A 25,850-nucleotide genomic window follows, 5' to 3' on the forward strand; every position below is an offset into this window, starting at 1 on the left:
GCACTCTTCTGTGTGAGATGAGTCAGGCACAAAAGACTACATATTGTCCAATTCCATTTATTTGACATTCTGGAAAAGGCAAGACCACAGTGACAGGAAGTAGATGAGAAGTGACCAGGGTATGGGGTATGGGTATGGGGGGGCAATATGGCCACCGAGGAGCATACGTGGGCTTGGGGAGTTGGTGGAACTGTTCTCTGTGTTAATTATGGTGCTGGTTACATGACTGTATGATAAACATTTAAACAGATAAATCATACCTCAAGGGGGGAGGCTTAACGTGAAGAAAAAGAAATCACACGGAAGGATAAAAAGTGGCTTCACTCAGATTAAACTCATTAGAATTTGAGAGCGAGCCCAGTTCCTGGGGAGCTGGGTGTGCCCGGCAGCTTGGGAGGGGCCTGTGTGGAGAGAGAATGTTCCATGGGCCGCTCAGGGGCCCACGTCCTTCCGAAGGGGCCTTGGGCTTTAGCAGAGCAGCCCTGTGCCCTGGGCGCCACGCCCACCAGTAACCAGGCTTCCAGCCTTGCCCAGATCGCTGGCTCTGTCCCTTCCTCGGCCCTCTTGGTGTTTGAGATTTCTTCAGAGACTAGTGGCCCTGGGAGGCTACTTGGAAGAACAAATACCGGGTATGCTGGGGAGGGAGGGGGGTCAAAGGGGCAGAGAGAGGAGAGGGGAGGGAAGGGGCCCAACACGCTGCTTTCTCAGGTGAGTGTTTCTAAGGAGTGTGAAGCCGCTCGCTTTTATGATCCATCTGCAGGTCTGTTCTTTCTCCAAGGAGTTCCTTCCATCTGTGTGTTCCCAACGTTTTCCTAGAATTCCACCTTAAAACGCGCTGGATGCACTGAGGCCAGAGCCGCGCAGAGCTTTGCCTAGACGATGACGGATCGCCTTTGGAGCCGGTTCCGCACATCTGGAAGCCACATGTCAGCGGCAGCTGCATAAAAAGGTTGGTCCAACAGACCCGGGGTGACACTTCTTGCCAGGAGCCCAGACAGCATGAGCCTCACTGTTCTGTGGGTGTTTCTGCCGCTGGTCGCCGTGGCCCGGGGCCAGTATGGCGACTACGGGTACCCGTACCAGCAGTACCATGACTACAGCGATGACGGCTGGGTGAACCTGAACCGGCAGGGCTTCAGCTTCCAGTGTCCCCACGGGCAGGTGGTGGTGGCCGTGAGGAGCATCTTCAGCAAGAAGGAAGGCTCGGACAGACAGTGGAACTACGCCTGCATGCCCACCACCCAGAGCCTGGGCGAGCCCACCGAGTGCTGGTGGGAGGAGATCAACAGGGCCGGCATGGAATGGTAAGGGGTGCAGGGGCCGAGGGGACGTCGGGTAAGGGATCCCCCCTGCCCTTGGGTAAGGTTACCAAACGCTTCCAGGGGAGCTGCTGCTCCCCCCTGTGGGGTCTACCCCAGTCAACGGCCCGGGCACGGTCCCCGCCTGTGCTTCACTCACTGTGGGTGTGACTGGCCCAGCCCTCTGCTCAGTCAGGAGCCCATCCCAATAGCTAATAGCTGTGAGGCCCGTTACTCACACAACCTGGATGAAGGCAGGTGTGTGGATGGATGAAGGCAGGTGTGTGGATGGATGGAGGCAGGTGTGCAATGGATGGAGGTAGATGTGTGGTAGATGGAGGCAGGTGCGCGGATGGATGGATGGAGGCAGGTGTGCGGATGGATGGAAGGTGGGGGACCTGCCCAGGAAGGAGCAAGCCTGGCTGACATGTTATGTGATGCAGTGAGTTTGGGGGAGGTCAAGCAATAATACCCTTGCAGGGCGGGGGAGGATCCCCCTGCACTTGGGTAAGAGATCCCCCTGCACTTAGGTAAGGGATCCCCCTGCACTTGGGTAAGAGATCCCCCCTGCACTTGGGTAAGGGATCCCCCCTGCACTTGGGTAAGGGATCCCCCCTGCACTTGTGTAATGGATCCCCCTGCACTTGGGTAAGGGATCCCCCTGCACTTGGGTAAGAGATCCCCCCTGCACTTGGGTAAGGGAGGCCCCTGCACTTGGGTAAGGGAGGCCCCTGTATTTGGGTAAGGGAGGCCCCTGTATTTGGGTAAGGGAGGCCCCCTGCCCTTGTCCTGGCACTATCTCAGCATGTCCCTCCCCCTGGGGGCTGCCTGACCTCAGTGACAGCACCCACTGAAGCCTGGGTAAGTCCTGCAGGAACCTTGCCACTGGAGCTCTGGGTGGGTTTGCCAGGCTAAGGTCCACTGCAGATTGGGGAAACAGACAACTGGACCCTCTGCACAGACAGTGTGAGAACCACTGATTTAGAGCAATGGGTCCGGGAAAGGGGACAAGAACCAGGCAAAGAGAAGTGAAAGCGCGGCTTCCTGCTGCCCGTTACACGTGCTCTCAGCTACTGGGATGGAGGGCCTGCCCGTCCATGACTGGAGAGCAGGACACCAAACACTTCCAGGGGAGCTACGGCTCCCCCCTGACTGGGCTCTGCACTAGTCAACAGCCCGGGCATGGTCCCCGCCTGTGCTTCACTCACTGTGGGTGTGACTGGTCCAGCCCTCTGCTCGGTCAGGAGCCCACCCCAGTAGCTACTAGCTGTGAGGCCCGTTACTCACACAACCTGGATGGAGGCAGGTGTGTGGATGGATGGAGGCAGGTGTGCAGTGGATGGAGATAGATGTCTGGTGGATGGAGGCCCCTGCATTTGGGTAAGGGACACCCCCTGCACTTGGGTAATGGATCCATCCATTACCAGGATGGATGGATGGAGGCAGGTGTGTGGATGGATGGATGGATGGATGCAGGTGTGTGGATGGATGGATGGAGGCAGGTGTGTAAATGGATGGAGTGTGGGGGACCTGCCCAGGAAGGAGCAAGCCTGGTTGACATGTTATGTGATGCAGTGGGTTTGGGGGAGGTCAAGCAATAATACCCTTGCAGGAGGCAGGGGGGAGGGAGAGGGTCACACTACCGGCAGACAGAAAATGATGGGCCATCAAGGGGGAAGATGCTGATGGGTGAAGGAGCCAGGCGTGAGAGGGGACCTCTGACCCCGAGCAATACCATGGTTTATCTTACTTAATGCTCAGAGCAAACCTGTAGATGATTTTGGTGGATGGACTGAGGTCAAGACATCAGGGGTTTCCTCAGCTGGAAAGTGGCAGAGCCAAGATTTGGGTTCCACGAGTCTTAGCTTCAAAAAGTTGGTGCTTAACCACAGTGCTGGGTCACTGAGGGCCTGCTGCCTGCCCCAGAGCCAGAGCCACAGGCCTAGGTCAGAGCCACGGGACAAGGTTAGTACTGTAGGACTGAACTTGGAGCTACAGAACAAGATCAGGGCCACGGGACAAGGTCAGGACCACAGGTCTGGACTCAGGGCCATGGGACAAGGTCAGGGCCTCAGGACTGGACTCAGGGCCTCATTCTTCATCCTGGGGAGGCTGGGATCTCAAGGTCACAGCCAAGAGCAGCTCTGGAAGGTTGGGGACTGGCTTGGTTACCATGACTGAGGAGGGGCTCAGAGGGTCACACAGGCAGTGGCAGGTGGGGGACCTTTCATTGGACCTTCGCCCACCTCACTGCCTGTGGTGAGCAGACATACTTATCTGGAACCCCTTCTGACCGCTGCCTGCCTCAGAGACTGGCATCTGCAGGGACTCCCGGAAGTGGGGCCCTCACTGGTGTGGAGCCTGGGGAAGGCCCATTAAACTGTCCCTTAGTTGCCCACCCAGGGGTGCCCTGTGAGAGGGCCCTCTTAGAGCCACAGCAGAGCAGCGCTCAGAGATGGGTCCTCACCCCTGAAGGAGGCGCCCCGGGGTGCTGAGTCAGGAGGCCTGCATCTGGATCCTGGTTCTGAAGACAGTTTGTCGGGGACTTTGGGCCTGGGGTTCAGCTCCCTCAGCTGCCGGCTCACTTGGGCCAGACAGGCCTCGGCGGGCACGCCCCCATTCTGGCTCTGCTCAGCCCTACATGCACTTAGATTTTCTTGCCTCCGCTGTTCTTGTTGTCTTTCTGTTTAGAGAAGGCAAATGGCGATTGCTTTTCAACTGGACAACTTGTGACTGGCTTGTCATTGACTCCCAAGGCCTTGCAGGGAAAGGGAGTGGGGATAACGTCATTTCGTTTGGCCAAGCAAGATGCTGGCAGGCAGGCTCTCTCCCCCTCCGCTTCCTCCTCACGCTGAGTGTGCAGAGTTAGAGGGTCCCCCTGCTTCCCTGGGGAGTCCCCTCAAAATCACAGAGCACAGAATGCACAAACATGGAACAGCCTCTCCAGACGGACACCCCTCACCCACAGGCTTCCTGTCCTCAGATAATCATGGCTTTGACTTCAGACTCCGGTCTCAGTATAAAGTCTGGCGGGAAGGAACTGCTCGGTGGCTGGGAAGCAATTACCTCTCCAGTCCAGGCTCGTAATGTGTTGTCGGGGGAGAGCGGACGGACGGTCCTGTGCAATATGGCGACATCATATAACTAAATCAGCCTGCGGGCTTCTGTTAAGAGGGGAGAGGAGTCTCAAAATCCTGCAAGAAAAACCCAAGTGCGTTTCCAGGGCCAAGCAAAGCTCAGGGAGTCCTCTGGGATCGGCAGTCTGACCGCTCTTTTCTCAGCTGGACGACAGTGCACAGGGTTTGCTGAGGACACTGGCTGAGTGGGCAGGGCTTCTAACAGTGCTTCTACCGCGGCTGAGGGTCCAGGAAGCTGAGGGCCCACGTGGATCAGGGGCCCATGAGGCTGAGGAGCCCACACGGCTGAGGGGCTTACAAGGCTGAGGGAACCACGTGGCTGAGGGTCCATGCAGCTGCTTGCCTCAGCAGCTCCGCTGAGACAGGATCCTGAAGTGTGCAGGCTGCTCAGCTCTGATGTGGCCAGGAGGCTTTCCTAGGTCCCAGACGTGCCTCGGCAATTGTCTGGTAGGCTGTGGGACATGTGGACCCGAGTGGAACAAGAGGGGGCTGGAATTTTCTAGGAGGTTAAACTCTGGTCTTAGAATCAGGAAACCTGGCTTCACAGCCCCCGTTTCCAGCACCACGTGGCTCCGTGGCCATGGGCATGTGGCTCCTCCTTCCAGGAAAACAGGAAAGGTGTGGCACCACTTCAGAAGCTGTTAGGCTGCTCCCGGGTCACTCACAGGAAAAAGAGCAGAGCTCTAAATCAACCAGATCTAAACTAAATGCCCATGCAGGGGCAATAAATAGTGATGCAAGGGGACTTAAGGCGGTGTACATACAGTATAACATGCAGGTGATGTGTTAGAGACTAGCACCCTGAAACTGATATGGTTTTATTAACCAACTAGTGACCCAGTGCATGGATTCATGCACATTGAAAGGAAATTAATTAGAAGAAAGATTCGTGCAGTAATTACTGCAAAAAATTGCATGTCAAATAGTATATATAATTAGAATTATGAAATTTAAACACACATATGATTGGCACCAGCGAGAGCTTTATAGGTATCATGGATGTATAAGTCAACGTTTATTTCTAAATTGCCATTGCGCATTATATGAACTGGCCTGTGGGTTGGTTGGTCGTACGTATGGTCAGTCATATAGATGTCACCCCAATAAATTCAATTTAAAAGGAGATAGTTCAATTTCCTTTTGTTTTCAAGGCTGAAGCCAAGCACTATGAATGCTGTAGAAGCCACTCACAAGTATCCACTCTACCAGGTATCTGCTCCAGAGAAATTGGTAAATATTGAATAAAAATAAAGGAATGAATGAATGAATCAGATGCCTGGCCCTCACGGGCGGGCGGGAAGACAGGCTTAAGGAACTGGGACTGGAGGAGGCTGACTGGGCCCAGCAGCTGCCACGCACTCAGCAATCGGATCAGGGGGACCCCGTCCTGTCTGAAGGCACCCCTGTACCCCGGGCTTCGGAGAATCGCCAGAGGCAATTCAATGGCAGCTCTGAGACCCAGACGAGGTGTAGGCGGAGCGACAGTCCTGACTCAGGGTTCCGCACACAGGTGCCCTCCATGCAGGCCACCTCCTCTCAACGCCCCACAACCTGCTCAATGTTTCCTGGGGCGCCCCTGTTACTTCCTGCTTGTTTTTGTTTTTTTAATATATTTTTTTATTGATTTTTTTCACAGAGAGGAAGAGAGAGGGATAGAGAGTTAGAAACAAACATCGATGAGGGAGAAACATTGATCAGCTGCCTCTTGCACACCCCCTAACTGGGGACATGCCCATAACCTAGATACATGCCCTTGACAGGAATTGAACCTGGGACTTTTCAGTTCACAGACCGACGCTCTATCCATTGAGCCAAACCATTTTCGGCTCCTGCTTGGTTTTGTATGCTGTTTGTCTCCTTCCACACAGAAGCCTCGTGAAGTTAGGAATTCTGTCTCCTTTGCCGCGTATGGATACTCCCTGGTGCCTAGGGTAATGCCAGCTCATAGGGGTCCCCCAAGTGCACAGGGAAGACTAGGCCAGGCCAGGGGGAGCTTCAGGGGGTCCCATCCTGCCATCCTCCTGTGGGGACACCACTTTGCCGTGCCTTTGCTCTCAGGGTTCCAGTGTCTGTAACGTGGGCTCAGCTTCATGCTCACATCTCATACCTCACTCTTGATCGTTGCATTTGCCACTAGGTGGGGTGTGCTTCTTAGACGCCCCTGAGCCTCTGAACTGTGCACAGAGCATGGCTGGTACCGTGTTATTAGGTTTCTTGATCCTTGAAATCTCACTGTCCCAATGAGCTTAAAATCCACTAGTAAACCTCTTGTTTCAAAACTAAAGGCCCAGTACATGAAACTTCATACACTAGAGGGACTCACAGTCTGGGAGCCCTTAGGAGCGGGAGACCACTGGCAATCAGGGGAAGACGACACCCTATCACACCTCTGCTGCTGCCACTGCCAGCAGTGCAAGCCTCAGCTGGCCCTGGTTACCTGAGCCTCAGGCAGGCCTGGGCAGCTGACATCTGAGGCTTACCTGAGCTTCGGGTCAGCTCTGGGCAATTGGGAGTCTGAAGGGACTGAGGACTCCAGAGGCAGGCACATGGCAAGGCTGCCCCGGTGGGGCTAAGGGAACTGGGCACCGCCATCTTGTGGCTGTGGGCATCACCATCTTTGAGGGTGTGACAGTCAATTAGCATATTCCCTCCTTATTGGCTGTAGGCAATGCCATCTTTGAGGGCAGAGTAGCCAATTAGCATATTCCCTTTTCATTAGCTAGGATCATAAGGGCTAAGTGCCGTATGGTGTCCTGGTGCATATCCAGGAGCAGAAGGGTCGTTGGTGAGAAAACCAGTGGGTCTAATTCCAGCCTGGGCTCAGTGGTGTCCATGTTAAGTCCTGAGGGTGCGTGCAGGTTCCCGAGCTGTGAAGGCAGATGCCACAGGAATCCAGGGGTTGGTTCACAGGTCCTGTATACCTTCACGCAGCTTCTGGGAACCGTAACTTTTCTGAAACGAAAGGATTAAAAGCGAACAGGATGCCAGTGGTGGGTGCATATTGGGAGTTAATGCAAACAGAGCATCACAGAATCAGGCTCCACACTGGGGGAGGGGTATCAGGGGGTTCCAATTCACCCCAGAACAAGGCCCTTTCCCCATAGACCAGGATGTAAGGCCAAGAGGGGCAGCCTTTGGAAAACCAGCAGAATGCCATGGTGCTTCAGAGTCATTAAACATTCCTCCTGCACACCTTCCTCTGCTCCTTCGTTCATGCCCAGATGTTTATTATCTCAAACTGCCAGACCCAGGGAAGTGACCCTGAGGGACATACAGTCTCTGCAGAGTCACTCACAGTCGAATCACATTTGATCTTCGCAGCAGTCCTGGGGGGAGGGAGGACAGGCACTGCTGTTTTCCATGTGTTTGGTACGAGGGGTGAGGGGCTGTGGCTCATAAGTGTTGGGGCTCGCCTGCTCACAGCGTGACCATGGCGGAGCCTGGGCCGGCAGCTGGGGCACTGGGCTGCGGGCAGAGGTTGTTATTCTTGGGTCCCACAGTGGGTGCAGCGCTAAAGAAAGCATCACATGCTCTTGGGGTGACCCCTGAGGACCAGGAGGCTGAGTGGCAGAGAGCAGCCAGCTTCCCCTCGACATCCCTCCCAGGAGGACAGCAATCAGTTGCCGGGAGCTCCACAAATAGGGGTCCTGGCTGAGCCCTCGAGGACAGATGAGGTTCACGGCTCCGGAACAGGATTTGTTCCTGTCCGGGTGCTTGTCAGACAGTTTTCCCAGTCAGTAAGGGACTGCCAGAACCACCATACCTCTATGTGCGTGTGTGTGTGTGTGTGTGTGTGTGTGTGTGTGTGTGTTTCTTTGCAATTTACTGAAATAATGAAAAGATTATGAATTTTGTAGTCAAACAAAGCAATTCCCAAAAGGCAGCCCAACTACTCCCTGTAGGCAAGACATGTCAACTCTAGCTGCTGCCTCTGCACAGACCAGGCCCGGGCTGTGCGGTTAGAGGAGGTGACGGATACCCATCATTGCTCTGTGTCCTCCAGGCACCTCCCCGGCCTCTCCGAACCTGCATGTCCTGAGCACCAAACGATGCTGGGCGTGGAGCATGGACTCTCTGTTTTGTTGGTGAAAATAATTAATGTACAGACAGGGCCTGGCACATGTGAGTTCTTGGTGAAGTTGCTGACCCTCTAGTATGACTACACTGTGGGAACTGAAATTCGAAGAGATGCCTAGGACAGCACCGGTAAATCATAAAGCTGAGGTATATACAAATGGCTAGGTTATCCACGCCTGGTGTGTAGTATTTTGTTTGGGGAGCTGAGGTATATACAAATGGCTAGGTTATCCATGCCTGGTGTGTAGTATTTTGTTTGGGGAGCAGACAGTCCGGTTACAATCTAGAGATACTGCGTGTGCAGTAGGAGTGCCCTGAGCAGCTCTCATACCTTCAGGAGACACCGAGGTGGGCGACACCTCTTCGTTTCAACAAAGGTGGGACCAATCTATGCCCCAGAGCTCCAGCTGCCGAGCCTGCGACCCTGCACGGCCCGGGATGCCTCTCCCAAGACCGTCTGGGTCTCCCGGGGCCTTTGGTAGCCTCCATGCGTTATGGGGCTGAGCTGGTGCCAGGGAGCATCTGTCTGTCTCTCCACCCCGCTCTATGTCCCTCCGCCCAGGTGGCTCCTGCTTCCCCCTCTTGAAACCTGGTAGACAGGCCGCAGACTGAAAGCCTGGATGTGGAGAAGGGAGCGGGGCTCTTACCCATGCCAGAGGAGGTGGGACTGCTGGGATGGGGGGACTGCAGGAAGGGGAGACTGCTGGGATGGGGGGACTGCAGGATGGGGGGCCTGCAGTGAGGGGGGACTGCAGTGAGGGAGGACTGCAGGGACAGTGGGACCGCAGGACGGGGAGGGAGGTCGCAGAGAGCATCAGTTTGTGCACCTGCTCCCCTCAGACACTCTGAGAGCTGTGTACCGGCCTCCCCCTCACTCGCTGCTGGAACAAAGCCCAAACAGACAACTGCCCCATTGTCCGGCCCCCACAGCCCCTGCGGAGCAGGGGAGATACTCCTGAGGGATGTGAGCGATGGAAGCGTGAATGAGACCAGACCACGGAGGGCAGGGGGCTGTGCACACCCTGATTCGAGATGTGGGTCTAGAGCTGAGCTCCCTGACATCCAGGCTCACGGGCACCGAGGACTAGGCCCTCCCTCTCTTCTCTCAGCACGAAAGCACAGCGACCGCTAGAGAGCAGCCGGAATGCGTGTGCTGAGGAGGGAAGGACGGATGGTTCCATGCATATGTGAAGGTATAGGTGGATGGATGAACAGACGAACAACACATGGAGGAACAGGACAGGTGCTTGCTGGCCAGGGACAGGAAATATAGTCAATGTCCAGGTTTGTCAGTGGCTTCACACACATCTGTGTGTCCGCCAGGCACCTTCCACCCATCAGCACAGGCACCTCTTCCTTTACCTGCGGTATTTTCTGGAAACTGAACTTGGGAAACAGGGCTGCATTCTAGCAGCGGTCAGCCAGGCCATGGCCGGTGGCAGGTGGGCGGGTCCCCGAGGCTCTGAGAGCAGCACCCTCTTCCCATGGAAAGAGCTGGAAAGAGCAGCCAGCTGGGATCAGGCAAGAGAGGAGAGGGAAGAGGTGAGCACCCTGGAGGCCAGTGCTGAGTCAGGAAGGGGCTGTGCAGACCCTGGGCCCAGTCCTAGACCTGCAGCCCCACCCGGGCAGCGTGGTGAGATGCCTGGGCCGCAGGGAGGGCTGTGGACGGGGAGCAGGCTGACTTCTGTGAAGACTCAGACTCCCGTCGTCGTCGGTAGCGAGGGGACTCCTGGGTAAGGAAGAGCCCCCGGGGTGTGTGTGTTCCCAGCTCCCCTCGGGCTGCCCCTGCCCAGCCCTCTCCAGGGAAGGGGCGCCCTGTGCTCCAGGCTCTGCTCCTGAGCAGAAGGAAAGGTCATGTGAAGGTCACCATTCTCTGCCTTTCTCTTTTCTTCTTTTATTTTACACTCAAGCAAAATGAAGTTCATTATCTTTTACTTTAAATGGCACGAATAATAAGACAGTCTTGCATTTGTAAATTCTAGATGCCTCCACATTCGCCCATGTATGCATTCTTCCACCTCACAATGTGTTCACTGAGGGCTATCAGGGGCTGTGTTCCCCAATTTCCTTCGGTTGAAAGAGTCTGCATCATTTGAATTTTAATGGTGAGCATATGTCATTTCTACAAATTCAGCAAAGTCTTTATTGTTTGCATAAACATGGAATGCATTGTCAGGGATCCAGGTTGGTGAGAGAGCAGCTGGCTGGGCCTCAGTGGAGCCGGCCCAGAAAGGCCACTGGTGTGGCACTGTCACTGGTTCACCGTGTTTTCCTTCTCTCCAGGTACCAGACCTGCTCCAACAACGGGCTGGTGGCCGGCTTCCAGAGCCGCTACTTCGAGTCGGTGCTGGATCGGGAGTGGCAGTTCTACTGCTGTCGCTACAGCAAGAGGTGTCCCTATTCCTGCTGGTGAGCTGGGCCCACTGCAGCCCTCCCGACTCCCGGGGCTTGGGGAGCATGGGGGGAGCGAGGGGGGGAGGCGTGCTCTGCTCCAGTCTCTGCCTTCAGATAGGCCCGGCATAACAGACTTCAGATGCAGCAGCTAGCATAGAGGATGGATGGGTGGGTGGATGGGTGAATGGATGGATGGGTGAATGGATGGATGGGTGAATGAGTGAATGAATGAACCAATCAACCAACCAACCAACCGATGAAAAGGCTGGAAGAACGTTCACACTGAGAGGGGCCTCACAGATCATCCACCCAAAACTCCCACAACCTTCTTTTGGTAAAAAAAAAAAAAAAGAAAAGTAAAGTAAAGAAAGAAAGGAAGGAAGGAAGGAAGGAAGGAAGGAAGGAAGGAAGGAAGGAAGGAAGGAAGAAAAAAGATACAGACAGAACAATAGAGCAAGGAAGTCACCTGGCTGCCTGGGTGCCTCTGGGGGGAGAGGGAGAGGCATGACCTTTGCCCCAGTGCCCCTCCCTCCATCACACCGACTTCCCATCAGACAGAGGCTGTGGACAGAACTGAGAGCCGAACTTTTTCTGCTGATCACAGGTCAGATCTGCAAACATGTACATAATTACAGACACCCGTAAAGAGGCTCTGTTTTCTAGATCAATCTGCAATCCCAGTATGAGGCTTTGTTCCCTCTCGTTCCCTGGGCTAATGCCAATGTCCATGCCAGCGCCACACTGCCTGCGGGGAGAAGGCTGTGCATGTAATTCCCTGATAACCACCCTGGGTATTGAAGCACACCTTGCCCCAGGCCTCCTGTGTGCAGACACCAGGCATGGCTGCCTGGGACCGGGGAGTCGCGGGTCAGCTTGGCAGGTGGCTCTCACCATGGTCTGTCTCTACAAGGTGAGGCCTCCAAGGGTGGCCTCGCAGGCTGTGCATGTTCTCTGAGACCAGGCCGCCTGGCTCCAGGGTCCCAGGGGCACACTGTCCCGAGCACAGGCAGCCCCCAAAGCTGAGCGTGTTTCTGGAAAGTTCCGAGCCCGAGGCAGCTGAGGCATTGCTGGTGATGGAGTGGCTGGATGATGGAGAAGGCTGCCTCCAGCTCTCCGAGGTGCTCCATGGGGCCACAGAGCGGGGGAGGCCGGGGTGTAGGCTGGAACTGCCAATCAAAGACCGACGTCCTGCATCAGAGACAGGGGTTTCCTGAGGCGGGTACAGTGGCAGGGGTGCCACTGAGCCTGGGCCCCTCCTCTCCCTCTCCTCCTCCTCCTTCCTCCTCCTCTCCCCTCAGACCTGGCTCATCTCCAGGAAGTCCCTTTCCTTTCTAAGGGGCTCAAGTCCGTCACTTAGTAGGCGGCCACCTGTCTGGCCATAAGAATCAGGAGGAAGGGAAGGCACCGAGCACGCTCACACTCGCTCACAGAGCTTCCGGGCACGCTCGGGCCCACGCTGACACCCGGGACTAGAGACTGTGGAGGCTGTATGGCGCCCTCAAATGTTGCAACCCCAAAGGCACAAAGGTGAACCCCAGGGCAGGCCAGACGCCCAGCCTGCCTGTAAGTCAGGATGAAGGTCCTGGGGACCAGGCCGTTGAGAGGGGGGAGGAGAGCCTGTGACCTCAGCGGATAGGCCTTCCGGAACCTTCTCTCCCCTGCCCTGCTCCAGGGCTAGGCTAGCAGCCGGCCTCCCTCAGGGAGGTCAGCCTCCCTCTGTTACCAGGCGCCACGCACAGTTTGCATGTAAACAACGTGTCTGGGAGAGTGAGACACGAAGGAGCACCCAGTCAGCTCATCCATCACCCGGTCCGTTCATCCATCACCACTCTGGGTAGACCCGCCCTTCAGCGGCTCCAAAGGGAACCACAGGGTTGGGCACGCGGGGCCGTCCCGGGGGTGTGTTCTGGGAGGATGAGAACGGGGTGAAAGAGAAGTCAGCCTAGAGGGAGGCAGGGACGCCCCGGCAGCAGAGGGCTGGGGTGGGGCCTGTCCGCGGCCCCCACTGGGCGCCTGGGCCTCCACTGAGTGCACTCCCTCCGAGGGCATGGGCAGGTGCTGCCCACTGCACTGGGCGCTTTGGAGGACACGAACCTCGATCGTGTCCGCGGAGCGCAGGGTCTGCTCAGTAAGCATCAGATGGATGTTGGAGCCGGTGCTTCAGGGGAGGGGAGGAGAGGGGGTGCAGAATAAGGTGGAGAGACCCGAAATGCAGCATTTACTTGTGAAGTCTGCCTCGCCGCCCCTTTAGCCCTAGCCGCACAAGCAGAGTCCCTGAGTGGTGCAGGCACACAGTAAGCACGCAGCATCTGTGAGCGGATGGGTGACCAGCCTGCTCCCAGTGTTCTGGTGGGGATGAAATGAGAGCCATCTGCCTGGTGCTGCCCCTGGCTTAGGGGGTGCAGTGTTGGCCTGTCTGGTTGCCGAGGTCCCTGGCTCAGGGGTGCAGTGCTGGCCTGTCTGGCGGCCGAGGCCCCTCCCTCCCAGTTGCTGCGAGAGCCTGCTCCCCACCTCCTTGCAGGCCTGTGAGGGGTCAGCAGCAGGAAGCAGAGCCAGTGACTGGAGCTGGTTGTACAGAGGAACGAGGAGCCGTCCACTGGACAGTGTGGTGGGGTGTCCTGACACCTCCCAGGTAGAGGAGGGGGCTGGGGCAGCTGCAGGGTCACGGCTGTGAGGCCTGAGGCCTCTGCCCAGACCCAGGCGAGAGCGGCCCCCTGGAGGGCGTTGCACTGTCGCTGGCTGGCCACGGGCCCCTGGCCCAGGAGAGAACAAGGGGCGTGGATAAGGCCGAGGCTTCGGAGGTGAGGCGGGCAGGACATAGGCTCATGGTGTTAGGAAAGTTGTCAGGCTCAGTGTGGGGGTGAATTGAGCCAAGGGGGGGAAAGGGGAGCTGTCCACACACCACACCCCAAGAGCGCTGTATTCTGTGGCTTCTGCTCCGTGTCCCCACCCCCAGCATCGCTGCCTCGAGCTTCTCCTGTGTGTTTGGCTCGGAACCTAAAAGACTCCCAGGTCTTTGTGCCTCCACATTCCTGACTTTCCCAAGATGCCCCAGGCTCAGGATCCCTGGGGCTGGTCCCCGCCATCCTTTAGAGACCACCTGTCAGGTTCCCCCACGATGGCCCACCAAGCAAGATGCTGAGGACTAAGGCCGGACGAACACGGAGCTCTGTGCTCAGAAACAGCCCTGGCTCACTGGCTGGCGGAGGGTGAGCAGCTTTCCTGAGGTTCCTGAGGCTCAGGTGACAATACTGGTCCTTGGCCTGCCCACCCGACCCTCACCCCTCCCAGCGTTGGTCAGCCTGCCCCACCACCCAGGCAGGCCCGAATGGTCCAGAACCAGAGGATGGGCAGGGGCAGAGGGGGAAGGAGGGTCAGAACCGCTTAGAAAGGCAGTAAAGCCCCTTTGCAGCGTGCCCCACCCCCAGGACGGCTCCCCCGTTGCCTCTCTCCTGGGCATGGGTGTTAGAGATGGACGCTGCCATGGTTACCAAGGGGAACGGTGCTTCATCGCAGGGCAGCTGGGAGGAGCCACGGAACGGGTTGCAGCGGCACCTGTGTGCAGCACCCCTGGGTGTCTAGACATTTCGGGGCCTCTCAGACAGCCGAGTCCGGCGTTACACGTCTTTCTAATGAACGTGGCCCCCAGCATCCATGAGGCCTTGTTTCTCCAGCACCTCAGCGTGCTGCTGGTCCACAGCAGCCCCTTCGTAAATGTCTGCAGTGAGTAAGCCTGCGGCAGTTTCCTAGGAACAGTAACCATGGTGACCCTGACACGGATGCGGTGTTGTTTTGTACTGAAAAGGATTTCTTTCACCGGCACTGTTTTCTCTGACTCTCTGACAACCCTCCTGAGTGTGAACTGTTTTCCCACACTTCCCAGGGCGAAACTGCCCACAAGCCTCCCCTCCGGTGTGAAAGCGCCCCTCTCGCCCGCTCGCTGGCGGCGATGACCTGCCAGGGAGCTGGCCCATTTCTCTCTCCCCGAGAAGCTCCCCTGCAGCCGGAGCCCGCAGTGCTGGGCGCTGGCTGAGGGAGGCTGTGTCTGCGCTGGGGCATCGGGGGTCAGCAGCAGCTCGCCCTGCGAGTGAGCCCGCCGCCAGCCCGTGTCACTGGCCTGGTGGGACCCCGTGTCACTGGCCTGTGGGACCCCGTGTCACCGGCCTGGTGGGACCCATGTCACCGGCCTGGTGGGACCCCATGTCACCGGCCTGGTGGGACCCATGTCACCGGCCTGGTGGGACCCGTGTCACTGGCCTGGTGGGACCCGTGTCACTGGCCTGGTGGGACCCGTGCCACTGGCCTGGTGGGACCCCGTGTCACTGGCCTGGTGGGACCCATGTCACCGGCCTGGTGGGACCCCGTGTCACTGGCCTGGTGGGACCCGTGTCACTGGCCTGGTGGGACCCCGTGTCACTGGCCTGGTGAGACCCCGTGTCACTGGCCTGGTGAGACCCCGTGTCACTGGCCTGGTGGGACCCATGTCACTGGCCTGGTGGGACCCATGTCACTGGCCTGGTGGGACCCATGTCACTGGCTTGGTGGGACCTCGTATCACTGGCCTGGTGGGACCCGTGTCACTGGCCTGGTGGGACCCGTGTCACTGGCCTGGTGGGACCCATGTCACCGGCCTGGTGGGACCCCGTGTCACTGGCCTGGTGGGACCCATGTCACTGGCCTGGTGGGACCCCGTGTCACCGGCCTGGTGGGACCCCGTGTCACTGGCCTGGTGGGACCCGTGTCACCGGCCTGGTGGGACCCCGTGTCACTGGCCTGGTGGGACCCGTGTCACTGGCCTGGTGGGACCCCGTGTCACCGGCCTGGTGGGACCCCGTGTCACTGGCCTGGTGGGACCCGTGTCACTGGCCTGGTGGGACCCCGTGTCACTGGCCTGGTGAGACCCCGTGTCACTGGCCTGGTGAGACCCCGTGTCACTGGCCTGGTGGGACCCATGTCACTGGCCTGGTGGGACCCATGTCACTGGCCTGGTGGGACCCATGTCACTGGCTTGGTGGGACCTCGTATCACTGGCCTGGTGGGACCCGTGTCACTGGCCTGGTGGGACCCGTGTCACTGGCCTGGTGGGACCCATGTCACCGGCCTGGTGGGACCCCGTGTCACTGGCCTGGTGGGACCCATGTCACTGGCCTGGTGGGACCCCGTGTCACCGGCCTGGTGGGACCCCGTGTCACTGGCCTGGTGGGACCCGTGTCACCGGCCTGGTGGGACCCCGTGTCACTGGCCTGGTGGGACCCGTGTCACTGGCCTGGTGGGACCCCGTGTCACCGGCCTGGTGGGACCCCGTGTCACTGGCCTGGTGGGACCCGTGTCACTGGCCTGGTGGGACCCGGCGCTGTGCTCGCTCCGGTGGGTGCCGTTTCTCCAGACGCGGCAGCCTCGCTGCTCTCTGGCAAGAAGGCGAATTCCTGATAGATGCGGACACGCCGTCACCCGCAGCCCCACCGGCTTGGACACGTGCCGATTTTAGTGTTTATGCATGAGAATTCACATTCTTAGCCCAGCCAGTCATCAGCAAACCACAAACACATGTCACAGCTGAGGAAGCCACAGACTTCGGAGAACGCGTGTAAGCACTTCCAATCTCCATGCAGCACCAGCCACCGCGTGAGCACCCCGGACCCCCACCCCCACCCCCACCCCAACCCCCACCTGCCAAGGTTGTCCAGGCAGAGCCCTCTGGGGGCCAGGAACTCACCGTTTCACAGTGAGCATTGATTTTTTTTCTTTTTAAAATATATTTTTATTGATTTCAGAGAGGAAGGGAGAGGAAGAGAGAAACATCAATGATGAGAGAGAATCATTGATGGGCTGCCTCCTGTACCCCCTACACTGAGGATGGAGCTGCAATGCTGACATATGCCCTGGACTGGACTCCAACCTACGACCCTTCAGTCCGCAGGCCGATGCTCTATCCACTGAGCCAAACTGGCTGGGGCTGAGCATCCATTTTCTATTCTACAGGCTTTTTCGGATCCAAGGCCTTCCGTTTGGCTCATTAGGTAACAGGTTGTGACCCAGAAAGTGATGCCCGTCCTCAGAATCAAACAGCCGACTTCCATTCCTCCCTCCGCCTGAGATCCTTGGACTCCTGACGCCGCCTTCTCCACACCCAGCTCCTCTCTCTCGTGCGCTGAAGTCACGAGCCAGAGAGTGGATCCGCGTAGTTCCCAGATCGCTCAGCTCACCCCGGGACAACAAACCTGAACATCCTTCTTCTCTGTCCACCCCCAGCCCCGGATCGAAGCGGATCTCTAACTGCCGCTCCACTGCTCAGGCTGTAACACAGACGGGGGTGTTTGCCCGGCCTTTCCCCGCAGAACCCTGGCAGGAGGAGAGCCACCTGCCGGCACCTGCTGGCTGCTGACTCTCCCCACTCAGGCGCCTGTTGCGCACGCTCCCAGAGGCTGCTGGGAAGCCCAGAGGCTGCTGGGAAGCCCGGCGGCCAGGCTGGGTCCTCTGAGAGAGCGGAGGCTGTTAGTGTGGAGACGAGAGGCCCAGGCTTTGGGAAAGCAGGCAGTTTGCATTGAGTGTAGATTCTCATTTTTTTTTTGCGGGGGGGGGGGGGGGGGATAGCAACAGCACCCCTGAGCTTGAGCAGAACCAATTGTCCCTTCCATCAGTCCAAGTGGCTGTCCTGTTAATGGTGCCATATTTATTATTTACGAGGCAATTGGCTGTCTGCGTATGTGTATCAGTGATGCCTCCCTCCCTGCACTCAGCTCTGCAGAGCAGACATTTCAGAAAGTATTATCTAACACGAGGCCTGGCCCCCCCAGCCACTGAGAACAAAGCAAACCGCAGTTACAGGCCAAATCCGTTCTTCACACCAACCTTGGTCCTCTCGTATCCCCTTTACTGGATTCTAGAGGCGATCACTCATTCGACCACTCATTGATTCATTGTGTCAGCCAGGGAATGGATTCAAAATAACCACAATTCATAGACTTTGAGTCAGTTCCCAATAAAAATGATAATAACTTCTATTTATTGAGCATTTACCCCAAGCTCATGTTAGCTCTGTGGTTGGCAAACTGCAGCTCTGGAGCCACATGTGGCTCTTTGCCCCTTGAGTGTGGCTCTTCTGCAAAATACCATGGCCTGGGAGGGTCTATTTTGAAGAAATGATGTTAGAAGAACTTAAAGAAATTTGGCTCTCAAAAGAAATTTCAATCATTATACTGTTGATATTTGGCTCTATTGACTAATGAGTTTGCCAACCACTGGGTTAGCTCATTCACTTCTCACGCAGAAATGACGACACTGTAACAGAGCGTCGTATAGAACATGCATGACACACAGAGGGAGCTGTGTGCACAATGACTTGTTCACGGTTCCCAACTCAATCCACACAGGCCCAGCTGCCTCCAAACCCTACGCTCTGTGCACAGCACTGAGCTCTCCCAACCTCGATGGGAGACCAGCCTAGAGGAGGTGATGGGTGACAACACAGCCAGCATCTCCTGTGAAAACAGGGAGGAGAGCAGTTACGTTAGCCGAAGAGGAGATGGAGGGGCATTGTCCCCGCCAAGGTCAAAACCAGGGAGACTAAGATGGATGGGACTGATGAAAGCCAAGCGGAGTCCAAACAACTGTGCTTGCTGATCCGCGTGGGCGTGGGCGTGGGTGTGGGCGGTGAGCTGGGCGCTCCGTGCCAAAACTGCAATTTGGAAAGGACTCAAGGACTCTCCTCTGCCAGGGTGAGCCTCGGTGTCTCTGGAGCTGGTCTCCCCAAGCTGGGATACACAGTGGAGCTGAAATGTAAATCTCCAGAAGGCCGCACCAGGAAGATGTGAGCACAGGCCTCAGTTCTCACACCCCGTGGGGGCAGGGTCTCTCCACAGGGAAGGGCACTTTGGCGGCGGCAAATGCTGGCCATTCAGCCCCATTTGGCAGCTTCCCTGGCTCTCTGGGGGGAAGCCACGCTGGCTGTCCCCCTGGAGGGCTCTCCTCTGTGTGTCACTGCATCTGGGGGGTAGTGTCTCATCGTTGTAAGGATAATTCCGACAGCTCCGATGCAGTGCCTGCAGGCTAACCCGAAGCTTGGGCATGCCCTGTAGCTTACCTGGGAGAGCAGGTGCTTAAGGATCACAAAGGCTTGGTTTGTGCAGAAACTTCTCGGCAATCCGCCTGTCAGAAAGGGCCATCCTCTCTGTGGCCCGGAGGAGAATGCAGGAGCTGCCCACCATCCCCTCCACCCCCATGGCCAGCACTGAGCGAGTCACAGGTGTGCATGCTGCCCAGTGCCCGTGCACCCAGATGCCCCTCCGGGAACTCTCTCATTGGCCAGCATCACAAAGCCAGGTGCCACACAGGATGCTGCGTTTTTAGCCAAAAGTGAACGAGATGAATGCGGCAAGTCATCAACATTAGAATGGGACGTCTGATATACAGTGCTGACTGGGAAGTGGGGGAACGGGGTGTCCCCGAGGCCTAGCCTGACACAGGTTAGGGAGCTCTCGGCTCACTCCTGTTTTGCAGGAGCTGCAGGGCGGCTCCCCGGCACCGCATTCTGGCTTGTTAATGTGTGAGCAGCTGGGGTCCATGGTATCGGTGATGAGTGTGCTCCAGTTTCCCGCCACGGGGTCAGTGGAGGGTGTGGCCGTGGCTGGCTTGGGGCCTGGGCGAGCCCACGGCTGTTGCGCACTGTGAGCCGCGTGGCCGGCGGCTCCAGCCATGGCCAAAGCAGCCACCACCGGGAGCTCACCTCTCCTTTCACTTTTCCAAGCACCTTTTTATTGCGACTCACAGTAACAGATACAGATTAAAGCACCACACAGTACATACATCAAAACACACACATCATACATTTAAACCACCACACAACACATACATCATAAAACATACACATACAGCCCGGCCAGTGTAGCTCTGTGGTTGAGCATTGACTTAGGAACCAGGAAGTCATGGTTTGATTCCCGGTCAGGGCACATGCCGGGTTGCTGGCTTGATCCCCAGTGTGGGGCGTGCAGGAGGCAGCCGATCCATGATTCTCTCTCGTCATTGATGTTTCTCTTTCTCTCTCTCTCTCCCTTCCTCTCTGACATCAATAGAAATACTTTAAACACACACACACACACACACACACACATACATTTGAAACAAAGTTTTTACACATATACCCAAGAACTTATCCTTCGTGTATGCAGTGAATTCACTGATGTTTCCTATTCTATTTGTCCTTTCGTAAAGGAAATTTGGCAATTACCAATTGCATTGATTTCATGATCCCTAATGAGTCACTCTGCGGTTTGAAAACATGGTTTTAGTTGACTTGAATGGGATGAACTAATGTTGATATTAATATTTCTGCAAGGCCTAAGGAGGTGTCGGCTTCTTTCTCAGCGGCGAGCCTCAGGGCAGGAAGAAGGAGGTGAGAGTGGAGTGGTTCCTCTTTGCTCACACCCTGGGCCGTCTGCTAAGCCACCATCCACCTCGGGCCGGGCTCCAGGCCCACAGGCCGCCCTCCGCACAGCCTGCCCGTGGCCCGCAATCTCATCTTCCCCTCTCACCTCCTCTCCTCCCCACAGGATGACCACGGAGTACCCCGGCCACTACGGCGAGGACATGGACATGGTGTCCTACAGCTACGATTACTACATGCGTGGAGCCACCACCACTTTCTCCGCAGTGGAAAGGTGAGCTCCGCCCGGGCCAGGGGTTCGAGGAGCAGCTCGAGCTCCGTGCCAGGGCCCTGGCTGCAGGACGTCCGAGAGGGGTCCTCACTGTTGTGGCTTCCCTCTTGGTCCGGGATTTAGGAGAGACCTGAGCAGGCTGGAGGATGGGAGGTGCTGGGAACTGACTTCTCACAAATGCATTGAGTGGAGCCATGAGGGGTCCAGCCTGCTCCGGGGTGGAACATCCCCTTCTGGTAGCTCACGATGCTCTAAGCTCTTCCCTTCACTCCGTTTCAAAAGGTACTTCTTCCAAACGTCAGCGGGAGAGGGCAGCCATGGTGGGAGGGGTACCTCTCAGCACCGGTTCTCCGCACCACCCCTTGGTGCTGTGGGGAAACCGAGGGGAGGGGCTGGAGAGAAGCACACCAACCCACCAGCCTATTTAGAAATGTAAGAGAGAAGTTTTAATAACACAAAAGTCAGTAACTTTTCACCCCATTTCTCTCACAGTCAGCTCCCCAGTCCACCTAAACACATCAAGGCAACACAACAAGCAGAGAATAGGATTCTCCTCCCTCCTAATGTGGAGAGGGGTGTGGGTAAATGCAGGCATTGACAGGTAGATGTGACCTACCTGCAGGCAGGTGAGAACCAGTTCACCCAGCAAACAAGTTCCTGAAGCGTTACCAGCGCACGCTTTGCAAAGAGAACAAAGCTTCCGTCGGCTCAGTAGATTGTGGACGGTGATGGATCTGGGTGAGACTTGCCTTCTGTGTATATTTATGTTCATAAATGAAATGACATCTCACCTCACTGAAGTGCACTTAATCAATAAGGTCCACAAATGTAAAAAAACAAAAACAAACCAAAAAGTAAACGTTAATTAGCTCTAAAGAGGCTTCCTGAACAAACACGTTCATGTTACCCATGAGAGAACCCTCAGTTCTCAGTTGGGATAATTTTTATTTTAGATACATTTTAACTAGTTAAGTCACCTATTTTCTAGAAGCAGCAAATTCAAAAATGAACAGGGAAGATAATACTTAGAATGAAAGTTGCTTTAGAGGGAGGAGAAACAGGTGAATGATGTCACACACACACACACACACACACACACACGTATTCACACACACATGCACACGCACACACAGTCTCAAATGCACTCACCTAAGAGAAGGAAAGACCACAGAATTCAACTACCACAGGAGCTGGTGCCGTTCAGCTGGCTGTGGAGCCCTGAAGGGCAACTGGGTAACCGGAGAGCGGGGTGCTCAGTGTCTTTAACGACGCCCCACGTCCACAAGAAGATTAGCTCTGAGTCCCTGTATAAAAGGCAGGGGAATCACAGAGAGGAGGAATCCCATTTAAAATTGCTAGAACAGAACTGGATTGGGGCTACTAAGTGGCCACTGCCTCCACTCCACGCTGGCCGAGGCTGAGTGAGTCTCTGAACTCTCACACCCAACCCGCCCTCTTAGCAAACAGGCGACTGATTCCTGCCGGGCCAGAGGCAGCCCTGCCTTTCCCTTTCCGGGGTTAGGGTGGGCTCCTCACCTTCACTCCCGGTGTCCGTGGTCGGTCGTGTTTCCCCAAGGAGCTGCCACAGGGTCAGAACTCAGAGAAAGAACAAAGGAGCTGGTGGATTCCCTGTCAGGTGAAATGTGGGCGGTTACCACATGCTGTGCTCCAAGCTGCTAGGGATGGAGCAGTGGGAGCTGGCCAGGCACCACATACCAGCCCCTCATCAGTTCTCCAGGGGCGCTGGGCTGGGTGAGGAAGTGCCCAGGACTCCTGACCTCACAGGCCACGCCCCCCTTAATCTTCTGGAGGCTTAAGACCTGTCCTCTGAGGGAGAGGGAGGTCCCTTTGGTCCTAACTGTTCCTGCGGGGAGGCGGGGGGTCATGGCTTTCGCCCTTCCCAGAGTCCTTTCTCACCACCATCCTCTCTCTCTCTCTCCACAGGGACCGCCAGTGGAAGTTCATAATGTGCCGCATGACCAACTATGACTGTGAATTCGCAAATGTTTAGATTTGCCTCGAACCAGATCGGGGTGAAGGGGAGAGGCTGGAGGCCCGAGGGTGTCCACCTGTGTTAACTCCAGTTGGGTCCCAGGAGGTTCCTGTACTCTTCCTGCCCCCTGAGCTGGTCAGCGGCTGTGATGCCAGCTTGCTAAGCCTTTCTGACAACTATCACACTTATAACCAAACCCACAATGAAGACACGTTTCTCACTCTCAACATGAGACTGTTTTTATAGGACTTTCCTGAAGGCTACATGTATGGTGTGCATGCTCATGGCCTGAGCACCTACTGTGTGCACACACAACCCAAGTACATACTGTGTGTGTGCTCATGGTCTGAGCACCTACACTGTGCGTGCACAGCCTGAGCGGGAGCCTGGTCCCTGGAGCCCCCGGGCTGAGAGGCCTGGGAGCTGAGCGCAGGGCAGGTGGAGGAAGATGGCAGGGAGGGGTCTCTGCAGTTGGGAAGCTGTGTCCTCTCGGAGGACAGGCTCCCCTTGAGGGACACACTAGCCTGGAAGTTCAGGGCACCGCTCTGTGCTCCCTGCTCCAGGTGAGGGGACTGGGAAGGGAATTGGGAACAGGAGGGCAGGGTAGAGCTGAAAGAAATGACTAGAGATTTTCTGGAGTGGAAGGAGGCGGTCAGCATGCCCAGAAGTGCCGGGAGCACGGGGATCAGTCTCCCGTCAGACAGAAAAGGAAGAAGAGGAAGGCCCGAGGCTGGACTCCGGTTAGGATGGGGGTGGGGCAGGGAGTGCGCAGGTTGCTTTGGGAAATGGGACTGGCTTTGAGTCGCAGGCGCCTGGATTTCCTGGATGGAAAAGGCTGCCCGGGGGGCCCACTCCCCTCCAGTGTGAGTTTAGGGGTGTCCTTGGCAGAGGCGGCACCATCTTCTCCTCCCGTGATGTGTCTGTCCCCAGCCTTTGTACTCTCTTCATGATAAAAGGAATAAAAATATGAACATTCCTGTGCTGCAATGGGAAGGGCCAGTGTTTGCTACCCCCGCCCCTCACCCCTCCAGCTCCCCAGCCATCCTCTAGAAAGCACAGCTCCACCAGGCTGTACAGCTGGGCGGGCACCCGGGAGACCGTGAGGTCAGTGGCAGGGATGGCTGGGACCTGAGCGCTCATCGACCACTGGACACAGGTTGGAGCCGCAGCTCTGCCTCTGCCCCCTCAGCCCCTCCCCTCAGTGCGCCAGGCAGCCTGGCCAGCACGTTAGTCGGCTGGAGTGCTGTTCTGTACAGCAAAAGGTGGTGGGTTCAATCCCTGGTCAGGGTGGGGACAGGAGGCAGCTGATCAATGTTTCTCTCTCTCTCTCTCTCTCTCTCTCTCTCTCTCTCTCTCTCTATCTCTCTCTCTCTCAAAAAAAAAAAAAAAAAAAAAAAAAAAACTGTGAGGATTTTAATAAAGAATATATCACATGCGTTTTTAACCACAGAAGTACCTCTGTCCTTTAGACACAGTTTGCCTTCTGCTCTCAGACCAGGAGAGCACATACCAGGCAGCCAAGAAGGTGGGTGTGGCCAGGGGGCTGCCTGGCTGGGAGATGCCGGCACGGGAAGGGGAAGGCAGGGCTAGGACGGCCTCCTCAGCCTTAACTGGAGGTCCTTTCTCAGCTGCGTGGTCTCCCCCGTTGTTCCCACCCCCCCACCCTCCAACCCCTCCACCCCCGCAAATTCTTACTTGCCAACAAGCCTCGCATGTTAATTCTCACAAGGGGGGCCATTAGTATTTGAGGGATCGCAGCCCTGGGTCAGGGCCGCAGGAAAGGGCTGCATTGGGTGTGGGGCGAGCTCAGCGGGAAGGGGACAGCAAGGCGGCTGGCTGACCTGCAGAGCGACCAGGAAAGTTTCCCTCCGAGAACGTCCCTGTGTACATGGAGCCAGGACAGCTCAGTGCAGACGTGGTGCCCTCAGTTCAAACCTGAGTGACCGAGCTTTCCGTCGTATGCCAGTCAGGCGGGGAGAGCTAAGTCCGACCAGGCCTATATGCCAGACTGTCTGACCGCACACTCCCTCTCTTGTTTCCATGGCGATCCTCCCGCCAGCCTCCTCCCCAGCTCGGACGAGCCACCCCCACATTTCCCAGGACCTTGGCCTCCATTGTTGCTGGCTCCTGGCCGTCCTAGGATCCTGTGAGCGCCATTATCCGGCCTGATTATTTACACGGGCTTTGCTGAGGTGTCTTTCAGAGGACTGCCGGGGGGGAGTGGAGAGCCGGGGCCCACCCCTGCTCTGGCCGAGGGTGACTGTGTCACCGGCCAGATCCCTGCCACAGTCTGCTCACCGGCCTGGCAGGGACAGGAAGCCGCTCCCCAACCACCCCCACGTGGAGCGGGGAGAAGAGACGTGGGTCCCCCTCCCGGGCCTATGGTCTCACAGGGGATGTGAGAAGACAGACAGGGAAGGCGGGGCCCTGCAGAAGCCCAGGCGGTGCTCGGCCCTGAGGGACAACAGGAACCCCCACCCCTGCTCTCACCCCAACACCAGGGCCCAGGAAGTCCCCTCGCCATCCGGGCTCTTCAACACATACCATCTTTATGGCCAATGGCTTTGGCCCAGAGTGAAAGCCAACTTCTTTCTAGTTTCCTTAGAACCGTGGTCGGCAAACTGCGGCTCTTTGGCCCCTTGAGTGTGGCTCTTTTACAAAATACCACAGCCTGGGTGAGTCTATGTTGAAGAATTGGCATTAGAAGAAGTTGAAGTTTAAAAAATTTGGCTCTCCAAAGAAATTTCAATCGTTGTCCTGTTGATATTTGGCTCTGCTGATAAGTGAGTTTGCAGAACACATTCTCCTGAAAGTCTCAGTGGCTGTATTAACTCAAATAGAGAACCTTCCGTGTAGACCACATGTGTCAAACACAAGGCCCGCGGGCCAAATCCAGCCCGCCAGGCCTTGCAATGTGGCCCGCACCACGCTGTCATCACTGCACTCCGCTGTCAGTTTATGACATTGTCAGTTTATGACTGTTCAGTAAACCATTGGGCCCACGATTAAGGCTGGATTTTAGATTTTGGCCCCTTCTCTGATTGAGTTCGACACCCCTAGTGTAGACGGTTCCTCCTCTCATAGTCTTCCCTGTCGCCATGCAGCACGGACTGTCTGTCTCCGGCCCCCTTCTACCTCCCGTTGGGCAGTCGGACATCCCTCGAGGGGTCCCAGATTGGAGAGGGTGCAGGCTGGGCTGAGGGACACAACCCCCGTGCATGAATTTCATGCACCAGGCCTCTAGTAGTAGTAGTAATAATAATAATAATAATAATAATAATAATAAGCTACTCACTAA

The 25,850-nt window shown here is 56.6% G+C and overlaps 1 protein-coding gene across 1 annotated transcript; it reads left to right on the forward strand.

The window, feature by feature from the left end:
* Positions 1 to 907: 907 nt before the first annotated feature.
* DPT (dermatopontin) lies at positions 908 to 23,904 on the forward strand. Its single transcript, XM_084867183.1, has 4 exons — positions 908 to 1,304; positions 10,796 to 10,921; positions 20,455 to 20,562; positions 22,504 to 23,904. The coding sequence occupies exons 1-4, from the start codon at positions 1,000 to 1,002 to the stop codon at positions 22,568 to 22,570; spliced, it is 606 nt and encodes a 201-aa protein (XP_084723309.1). The 5' UTR covers positions 908 to 999; the 3' UTR covers positions 22,571 to 23,904.
* The last annotated feature ends 1,946 nt before the right edge of the window (positions 23,905 to 25,850 follow it).

The sequence above is a fragment of the Pipistrellus hanaki genome, assembly GCF_964339955.1.
Source record: "Pipistrellus hanaki genome assembly, chromosome: 18".
NCBI classification, from domain to species: Eukaryota; Metazoa; Chordata; class Mammalia; order Chiroptera; family Vespertilionidae; genus Pipistrellus; species Pipistrellus hanaki.

What these genes read in the sequence shown, in the direction of transcription:
- DPT (XM_084867183.1), top strand. Translation starts at nt 1,000, where the DNA reads ATGAGCCTCACTGTTCTGTGGGTGTTTCTGCCGCTGGTCGCCGTGGCC. An exon ending in AGGTGTCCCTATTCCTGCTG is followed by an intron (nt 10,922 to 20,454) that starts GTGAGCTGGGCC and finishes TCCTCCCCACAG; the next exon opens with GATGACCACGGAGTACCCCG. An exon ending in ACTTTCTCCGCAGTGGAAAG is followed by an intron (nt 20,563 to 22,503) that starts GTGAGCTCCGCC and finishes CTCTCTCCACAG; the next exon opens with GGACCGCCAGTGGAAGTTCA.